This window comes from Colobus angolensis, unplaced genomic scaffold (genome assembly GCF_000951035.1).
Source record: "Colobus angolensis palliatus isolate OR3802 unplaced genomic scaffold, Cang.pa_1.0 Scaffold302, whole genome shotgun sequence".
Classification (NCBI taxonomy): Eukaryota; Metazoa; Chordata; class Mammalia; order Primates; family Cercopithecidae; genus Colobus; species Colobus angolensis.
Genome location: NW_012116289.1, coordinates 762,195 through 772,600, shown reverse-complemented (window position 1 = coordinate 772,600; position 10,406 = coordinate 762,195). Strand labels below are relative to the sequence as shown.

Sequence of the window (10,406 nt, the reverse complement as noted above, 5' to 3'; positions counted from 1 at the left end):
GACTATATTAGAGGAAAACTTGTGGAAGCCTTTCCACAACTGATAACCTCTCAGTCTCCAGAGAACAAAGAATAGAAAATACCTTGAGTTGTGGAAGCCATTGTGTGAAAACAAATTAGAATAAATGAGACTGATCAGAGATTAGTGTTTGAACTAACAAACTATGGGTTTACTTGGCAAGTTAAGGGTAGAAACATGAATGCAGTGAGCAATGCTGAAACTGTAGACCCTAGAACAAACTGCTTTAAATTGTATTTATGTCTTGAGAGAACCCATTTGCTATCAAATAACTAATTACACTCCATTCTGTTCATCGAAGGAAGCCCCAAAAGACTCCCTTCCAGAAAGCGCTCTGGTTTCATTTCATGCTTCCAGAAAGCCAATGGTTACATTTATTTTTAAATGTAGCCTTCAATTTCAAAATGTCATATTCCAGACTTGTCTTCCTTCAGTTGATACCAACTACCAGGCAGGAACTATTTAATTCAGAAGTTTATTTGCAAGACCCCAGGAGGAGAGCGGTAGCGACTTCAGAGAAGGGAAGGTTAGGAAAATATTGATTAGCCATCTGTGTGCCAGGCAGCATGTTCAGGGCCTCACAACCTTCGAGAAGCTATTATCACCTCATTTTAGACAGGAGACTGAAACTCAGAGATGATCATTAATTTGCCGTGGCCACTCAGCTTTGATTGGAAAAGGCAGGGACGGACTGACAACTAAGTTCATGCCCTTTCCAGGGTATCATGTCACCTTTCAAAATTGAGGACCCTAGAATCTTCCAGTTGATCACTCTCTCCATGTCCCCCAGCCTCTTTCTGCCTGCAGACGCAGATTTAACTGGATCCCAGAGATGATCAAGATGATCATTACCTCCCTTATTCTTCACCATCTCTATGGAAGGAACCCCCACCTCCTCCCTGGGGCAAGATGCATGGGAAACTGAGTCTGCACCACCCATGGGTGGACAGAGAGGCCAGGCATTCCGGACAACCCCCTCCCCCCCACCTCCTTCCACAAGGACAGCCTGTGGGGTAGGGTGAGGAGATGCTGGGGAGTTTCCAGTTTCAGGAGCTGGTTGCCCTAAGATGGAGAAAAGTCACAGCGGTGCTCCAGTGCAGATTTGAACAATTTGTTGCAACCACAGGAAACTTCCGAAATGTCTTTCCCAGCAGCTCTGGCTCCGCCAGGAGCAGGAGCATGTTTGTGTGGCTGCAGGGCACCGGCAGCAGCGCTCTGTGCTCTCCCGGCTCCCTGTGGCAACGGGAGCGAAAACTTCGGGGGGTCAGGCGTAGAAACCACAGCAATGAAATCTGACTTCAAAAACACAGATGCCGGGATGTCCACTTCCAGAACACACAATGTCTGGACGGATCACCAACAAGATTCCTGCCACCTGAGGTGGAGGCAGGGCGGGAGGTGTGCCTCGGGCCTTGTGGCTTGTGGGGAAAGACCTGTCTCCCTTGCCCCTGCCCCCTCCTTCACTCTCGCTGCTCATGCCTGCATCGTTGCGGAACTCTCAAGTGAGTGTTCTCTAACCCTCATTCCCAAACACTCCTCCCATCACTTTACTCCCAGCTCTAAAAATTGTTCGTGCTTTCTCTTAGCCTAGAGCAGTGCTTGAAGGAGGACAGAAATTTCCTGGGGGTCCTGTTAAAATGCAGGTTGTGATTCAGCAGGCCTGGGGTGAGCCCAGGCTTCTATGTATCTAACAAGCTTTCAAGTCCAAAGATGCCGTTGGTCCCAGGACACATTTTGAATGGCAAAGGATAGTACATATGTCCCAGATTCCTAAGGCTGGTGTTGAAAACTCTGGGCCCCTCCCCCTAGGCTACCTTTCTTAACTCCTTGATCTCCTCCTCACCCCTGCAATGCTCCAGGCAGAGTCACCTGCCAGCCCACAGGCACACCCACACCCCAACTCGCCCACCGTGGGGGTTCTGTGCCCACCATTTCCCTCAGCAGCAAAGCTAGCTCCCAGCTCTGCTGTTCAAATCCTACCTCCTGCAAGTCCTAGCCTTCCCATAAAGACCATTGTCTTCCTTACAGGAAGAGCTGCATTCCAGAGCCGTGGCATACAAAGAGAACAATCTCTGCTTTCTCAGGAAGTGTCAAACCCAGGCATTGTTTGGGAGAGACAGATCTGGGCCGCCTCCCTAGAGTGGTGGAGCAAGCCCTGAGAGCTGCCTTGGCTGGGACCACAGTTCTCTGATGGGAAGCCCTGCTGCATGCTGGCCCTTTCGGAAGGGCATTCACTAGTCTGGTGTGCTCAACAATCTGGAGACCAGGGTCCCTTGTGCAGTGCAGTGAATACCTGAGTCTGAGAGAATCTGGCTGATACAGATAGAATTTCATTTTCCTGCTTCACCTTGGTGAGGCCAAATACCAGCTAATGAAAAGTGGATTATGTATTCTTTTTCTTTTTGAGATAGAGTGTCACTGTGTCACCCAGGCTGGAGGTGCAGTGGTGCCATCTCGTCTCACTGCAACCTCCGCCTCCCGGGTTCAAGCAATTCTCCTGCCTCAGCCTCCTGTCCTAGCTGGGATGATGAGTGCGCATCACCACACCTGGCTAATTTTTGTATTTTCGGTAGAGACGGGGTTTCGCCATGTTGGTCTCCAACACCTGGCCTCAAGTGATCTGCCCACCTCAGTCTCCCAAAATGTGGGGATTACAGGCGTGAGCCATTGCACCTGGCCTGTACTTTCTATAAAAATATTTTATGCCATCTGATATTTAACTGGGAAATGACTGCAGAACTCTCAGCCATCCTTTGTTTTAAATATTCAAAAGCATCTATCTGACACAGCCCCCTAAGAAAGGCTATCTGGGGCACTCTTTAGTTTTTCTGTTTTATTCCTAATGGTGAAACTCCAGCCAAGATTTTCTGGTTGTGGAACCTCTTCTGATTCTGCCGTTTCACTGACTGGAAATGATTGCTAATAGGAATGAAAATGTTCATCTTATCTGCCCCTCTGTTATTTGCAGAGGAGGGTGTGGTGTTATCAGTTTGCAGTGGGGTTTAGAGGTGGTATCAGCCTTGCAGAAAGTTTGGTGGGTTTTCATTTCCCTGCCTTTGCTGTCTGCTGCTTTGAGGGAAATGGGTAACCGGATCTTAGAATCCCTGGATGTGAAGAGATAACATTGACCATAGGCAATTTTTACTGATAAAAATAATATATAGTTTTCAAGTAGTCCCATAATGAGTCACTTCTAAATAGTCAGAAATACATTTCCTGCTATTATTCTTTGAGACTGAATTGATAATTTTATGAAATTACTCCCCTTGCTAAGGTAGTCCTGTTGAATGCATGCCGAATTTGCAACACGGTCTTAAATCTGCAGTAGTAACCTGGTCTTTTGGGACCCACCAGATATGAATCAAAGTCTAGAGCATATTTTCTCATAAAAAATGTATTCTTCTTGCTTCTTGCTGTTCACGTTACCAAGAAAAAGAAATGTATTCTACATCTAGCTCCCCTTCCTGAAAATAACAAAGAATAGCATCAGAGCAAGAGTCAGACAAAATCTACTGACAAGAGTCCAGAATGCCAGGGCACTGGCTCTTCAGCCATCCTCCTCTTTGGCAAAAGGCAAACATCACAAATCACTGATGGATGGAGCCAAAGCCTCATCTAAGCACCGAGTGAGGCTGTGGGCTCTTGAAGCAAAAGTCAAGAGACCTGGATGCTATGTCCTGCTGCTCCGCCCCTCAACAGCTTGGTTACTTTGGGCAAGTCTTTTAATCGATGTCAGCTTCAGCTTCCTTATCTGGAAAATGGGACGACCCCTGCCCCACTTTCCTTGCAGGATGTCTGTGACAGTCAAGCCAGATTGTCCTGGGCAAGTACCTTCTAAATTTACACAAAGAGGTGAGTGCCGTGTGATTGGCAGGGAGTATCTGCTGCTGGTTCTGGGGCTAAACAAAGTAGTTCTGTCTTCTACTGTGCTCCCAGCCTTCCCTCCCAACCTGGGTTACCTTTTAAAGATAGAAGAATTGGCTTCTTCTATCTTTAGAATACTAAAGATATTACAGGCTCACGCCTGTAATCCCAGCACTTTGGGAGGCTGAGGTAGGCAGATCACGAGGTCCACAGATCGAGACCATCCTGGCCAACATAGTGAAACCCCATCTCTCCTAAAAATGCAAAAATTAGCTGGGCATCGTGGCACACACCTGTAGTCTCAGCTATTCAGGAGGCTGAGGCAGGAGAATCTCTTGAACCCGGGAGACAGAGGTTGCAGTTAGCCGAGATCACGCCACTGCACTCCAGGCTGGCAACAGAACAAGACTCTGTCTCCAAAAACAGACAGAATAATTATGGTGGGGGCAGGGGTCGAAGTGGAAGAAGGAAAGCAACAGATATTTTAGAGGGATCAGAACCCTGTCCATTTCACATGTGATTCTTTACATCTGTCTCCTGCATGTCCTCACTGAGTCCCCAAACAAATTCCCCAATCCCATCTTGTCACCCATCTCAGTAACAGAATTAGTTAATCCTAGTTAACCTAGATAACTTATCTTTCCCCCACTCCTAAGGAACAGAGGCCATCATTGTGTCTCCACAGGCTCTCTTAAGGGAGATTACCCTTCATCTTCTCCAAAAGGTGAAGAAGGAGACAGTACTGATAGAAAAGGGAGCCTTCAAAGGATTCTAGTGCCTCCCCCAGGACTGGAAGGGAAGGGAGCTGTGATCCTAGGTGTGAAGGCTCTCCTTCTCTGGCAATCCTCGGGAGGCAGCAGGGCCTTAGGGAGAAATTGTAGCAATGATAAAGCTCTGCCAAGGAATGGTGGAGCCACCAGCCTTCCAGGAGCATGAGGATTTAGCAAATGAACACATCAGTAGTCACCCCTGTGAACCGAAGACCAGAGGACTCTATCCAAATGATCTGGGTGAATGTCCACAGGAACTGAGAGGAAAGGTCATTACAGGAAGGTCTGCAACCAAATTTCCTACCACCCTGGCAGGATGGCTACAGTAGCATATCAAATTTAGCTGAAAGTAACACAAGAAACATGAAATTTCTTATGCCCTATTGTTAGTGTAGAATTCACATGCCTGCTATCTTTCTGAGACATTCTGGCAGATAACCCTGCTTTCTTTGGATACTCCAGAGTTTGGGAGAAACAGTTCGAAAGATCAACACAAGCTCTTTCTGAAATTACCTTCTGCTCCCTCCCCCAATGAGAATTTACCCAGGGAAATAACAGCCCAGCACATATTTCCCCCATAGCCTGAAACCCGAGCCATAGATGCCCTACCCTCAGCTCACCCACAAGCACTTCTCAGCAAACCTGGGGGAGAAAATAATGTCTTATCTTTCTTATGTTCAAAAAGGAACACACAATAAACACATCAAGAAATAAATACAAAACTTTATGACTAGCAAACATGGTCCACAGTTACCAGGCAAGACCTAAGGTTGAACTGCTCTCCCAACCAATGCTCACAATTTTGGAAAGAGAAATGTTATTGTCCTTATTTTACCCTGAGACAATTAAGGCTCAGAGGTGTTAACTAACTTGCTAAAGATATTGAGCTATTAAGTGACAGAGCTAGGATTAGAATCCAAATCAGCATTCTATTCTACTGCACAACATAATCCCAGTTATCTGGTATTTTCTAGCAAATGCTTCTGTTTTTTAGTTAGTAACGTGTGTGTGTGTGTGTGTGTGTGTGTGTATGGTGTGTGTGTGTCTGTGTGTGTGTGAAAGAGAGAGACTGAATGTAGAATAGAAAACACAGATTTTAAAATGTAACCATTGCCATATTTGTTGAACTCTGGAAGGAGAAGCTGTGAGTTCCAGTAGGTGTCTGTTGAGTTTCAGCTGAAATGTGCCCACCGGCTGATTTAATGTGATAATCAGGGGTGGGGGCCCTGGTGACAGGCTATGATGTATTGGCTGTTGTTCTGCACTTTGATGTCCCTTGGAATTTGTCAAAACTTCACTTCAGCACTCCAAAAAGTGCCATGATGTCATCTGTCCCACTCTCTGTCTGCAGGAGCAAATAGCAGGGGAGTGGCTGTCCCTGGAGTTCAGGTCAACAGCAGGTCGGAGAGTGGCAGACCTTTCCTGAGGACAGCCGGCGGCAGCCGCTCCCCAGGCTTACCACCTCACAGCCGGGGGATTCCTGTCTCTGGGGGATAAAAATCTTTGCTGTCTCTGAGTAAAGGGGGACTGCAGATCCCTCCTGTCCCAGCTCAGTCACGGGCTTGTGGAAAAAGGAATCCTCTTCCACACCCTTAGTCATGGGGATTGAGCTGCAGGCGAGGAAGGTGGGCAGGGCTGGTGGAATGAGGGGGACATGCTGGCTGAGCGCACGGCCTCCAGGACACTCCCTGCCAGCAGCCTGGGTCAGGAGCCAGCCTCCACCATCCCCTGAGGCAGCTGTGGTCACACTGAGGCAGCAGCAGGCAGAAGGACGTGCTGATGCACAGCTTCAAGGGCCAGATGAGTCACCCCCAGGGTTTGGCCAGCTGGAGAGCGGGGCCTGGTTCCCGAGGCTGGTCTGGACAACATAAAGATCTGAGAACACTGCTGGCTCCCAGCACTGGGGATCTGTAGCGGCTTCTGGGAGCCGCTGGTCTCTGAAGAGTCACCCTGTCACAGAGGTGAGGAATGGCAATGTTTGGGGCAACGGGGTTAAGTGGGAGAGTGGTTTGCCTAGAAAACCCCATCATGCTTTTGGGTTGCCTCACGTTGGCCTCTTGATAGGACTGGACCTGTCAAGTAGGATCCCAGTGGGTCCCTGGTACTGTGCCATTGGAATCATTGTCCCAATCTTCCCAGCACAACATGACACCACCTCTATTGAGAAGTCAACCCTCAATCCAAGAAAAGCCATATGCCTTAGCTCATTCAGGCTGCTATAACAACATACCATAAGCTGGGTGACTTATAAACAACAGAAACTTATTTCTCACAGATCTGGAAGCTGGGAAGTTCAAGGCCAAAGCACTGGCCAATTCCATGTCTGGTAAGGGCCTCTTTCCTGATTCATAGATAGGCACGTGTCTGCTTTGTCCTCCCACAGTAGAAGGGGCAAGACCTTTATAAAGCTCAATCATGAAGGCTTCTTCCTCATGACCTAATCACCTTCCAAAGACTGCACCTGCTAATACCATCAGTTCTAGGGGTTTCAACATATGCATTTTATAGGGACGTAAACATTCAGTCTATTGCATGGCATAACTCTTCATTTCATTTTTATCTCTCCAAACCTTAGTTTCCAGATTCATAACATGAAATTTGTAATGTCCCATCTTAGAGAGTTGTTTTAAGAACTAATTGATCATGTACATTAAAATGTTTAAGCACAGTGCCTGGTGTATAGTAAGTACTCAGTAAATATTCATTAGTTTCTTTCTTTCTTGCTCTCTCTTTTCCCTCCAAATCCCCAAATAAAAATAAACACCATTTTGCAATAACTAAAACTTAGGAAAGATGATGTGACATCGTCAACTACCACAAAGCTGGAGGCTAAACAAGCTTCTACAGACATCAAGCTGCTTCCCTGTCTACTGCAGAAGGGAGCCACATTCCAGTCCTATAAGCAGGGAGCCAAAAATCATGCTGGCCCCCCGTGCAGGGGTACAGCTAGTGAGGATGACAGTCACTACAACTAGTGGAGGCAAAGAGACTTAAACCAGGAAGCTTGGGCAGTCCAGACATGGGTCTGCAGGGGTGAAGTCCTCAGCCAGAGAAGCCATCAATTTCCCTTCGATTTCAGCTGGAAGCATGAGCTTCATTGGCCCAGAAAAGACCACTTCTCATTGCAAACCAACAATTTCTGACAGGGAAGTGGTCTTAAGGGTCACTTGGGATTAACTACTGGGAAATAATTTCAGAAACGGGCCACAGACATCGAGACAGTTTGGCTCCCTGTGCTGAGAGGGTGACGTCAGCCATGCGGATAAATTCTAAAGAATCTACCACCCCTCAAGCATTGTTTTACTAGCTTATAAAATGTTCCTGAGATCTTTCCATACTAACGACTTCTGGGGGATGTCCAGGGCATCCTGGAAAATTACAGCAAGAGGGTATCCCTCCAATTCTTCCTTGTCCAGAGCCTAGTTTCTTTTAGACTTAACCTAATTGCTTTCTATCCCATGAATTCTTATTAAATGGGAAAACTTGATACTGCATATTTACTGTTGAGTGCTGTGCAGAAGAGCGTGGAAACATGGCCAAATGCTAGGCTCTGATCAGAAAATATGCCAGACTTGCATAATGACCACAGCATTGAAATGATTACAGTTTGCCTCTCTGAGTTCCCACTACATCATTTCTCACGACCTGCTTATGAGTACCTTAGTATCCATTCTACAGATCAAGAAACTGAACTATAAAGACAGGCCAGACAGAATCTGCTTATGGATATTTAGCAAAACGTCGGCTGAACCAATCCAAAAGGTCATGACATCTTGGTCCTCCTCATCATCATTCTTCAGAAAACAAAGTGAGATTCAAGAGAGCCAACAAAAGTGGAAACAGAAGGGTCCAAACAAAGCAGGAGTTCCCTTGATCTAATAAGCTCCCAGTGTCCTTTAAGGGACTCTTTGAGAGAAAAGAGATTTCCATGGGGTGGAAGGAACCAGTGAAATCCAAGCAAATGTTTACTACCAGCCAAGATTACTTAATAGAGAATACAATCTACTTTTACAAAGAGCATTTGAAAATGTGTAAGATCTTCTCACTTGTTGCTGACAGCAAAGCTGTGAATATGGTCTTATTATTACCGTTTTCCAGACAAGGAAACAGATGCTCGGAGAAGGTACCTTGCCCAATGTCATACCACAAATAAGCAATAAAGCCAGACCACCCAGCAACCCAGCTGTTCTGAGTCCAGATCCAGTGCTCTTTGCCCTACATTTCAGAAGTTCTTACATGGACAAGGTAACCAGATCCTGCATCATTGAACAGCAAAGGAAACATGGATCAAAAGGGATCTGAACGTGCCCTAGGGGAACTGACTTTTAAGATAATATTCACTCAACAACTCCCCAGAGAATTCAAACAAGATGAAAATGGCAGGGGGGGCTCTAGGGCAGGGAATCGCCGAAGGGGCCTATTCTGGGCCAGGAGGGATTCTAGAAGCCATTCCCAAAGAACCCCTTAGGGCTGGTGTCTTTTCAAGATGGAAGTCTTGTGTTCACTCTAGCATGGACTCAGGGTGTGCACTGGGGCCTTGGACCCTGAAGCCTTACGGGAAAGCCCTGGGATGTCTCAGGCCTCCTGCCAGCCTAGGATCTGGTCCAAGGGTGTACAAACCTGGGCCTCATGTTCTCCCGGGATCATTCACAGAGACCCAGACTCCTGATTTCTGTCACATCTGTAGCCACAGAGCTGGGCCTCAGGAGGTGAAGTGGGGACAAGACAACATCCCCAGGTGTTGACTCCAGCTTAGGCTCAGGGTCAGGAGCCCTGGCCACAGCCAAACGACTTGCCCCGGCCAACACAGTCATAAGCATAGATGATCACACCCCAGGCTAAAAAGGCGGAAAACCAGTAGGCAAGGAAACCGTTTTGTCATCCAAGGACAATAAAGTTTATGTATTCCCAGATGTGGGTCCTCCCACTTAATCAAAGCAGAGGCCCATTCCTGTGAAAAGAGCTTTTCTCCAGCAAAATGGGAAGGCAACTTCTTTAGGGCTAAATTTAGACTTCACCCAAAGGCAAAGGGCTCCAGTTCTTCAGGGCTGTCAACAGAACAAGCAAAGGGTTCAGTGTCCCAGCTGGCTACAGCCAGCTCCAGAGCCAAGTCAGCATGAGTCTGAAATGTTCCGAGCCTAGGAGTGTGGGCCATGCAGTCCCTGGGGCCAGGCTCTGCTCCGGGCTGGATCACATCTTGGAGGGTATGCAGCTTTGGTCACCCTGCTGATCTGTCAGCCTGTTTGCTTTCCCCACCAAGGAGTAGCAGCCCAATACCCACTACTCCAAAGAGCAGGCTCAGAGTTACAGAGGATGCAAGGTGCAAGAAGGCCTTTGCCTTTGAAACTTTCTTAGGGATATCCTGGGAATCATCACTGAGAAGGCAATGCTTTACAAAAGGACCAAATCAGTATACAGGATATTATGGTTCCAAAAAAGTCAAGATGAATGACCTCCAGTCACATAGAACTTCAGTGGAAAGTTGAGGTTTTCTTTCCCTGGGGCAGGACCCCTTCAATCTGAAGCTTGCAGTGTCCTCTCCCTACGTCAGCACTTTTTCTAAATGGCCCCAAAGCCATCATGGCAAAATATTAAGAGGCATGCCCTGTCTTGGGGAGAAATGAGTATGGTCTCTACTCAAAAAAAAAAAAAAAAAAAAAAAAAAGTCTGTCATTTCTCTGCTTGGCCAAGCTGGCATTTTCCCGAAGATGTCCTAAACTAAAGATCTGGCTTCCCCTCCTTAACTCTCAGGAA

At 47.0% G+C, this 10,406-nt stretch overlaps 1 protein-coding gene across 1 annotated transcript; it reads right to left on the bottom strand.

Moving 5' to 3' along the window:
* Positions 1-661: 661 nt before the first annotated feature.
* Positions 662-9,807, bottom strand: LOC105517596. Its single transcript, XM_011950174.1, is given in 4 exon segments — positions 662-1,095; positions 1,098-1,314; positions 6,070-6,400; positions 9,671-9,807. Coding segments are annotated over 4 exon segments (1,119 nt in total).
* Between the last annotated feature and the right edge of the window lie 599 nt (positions 9,808-10,406).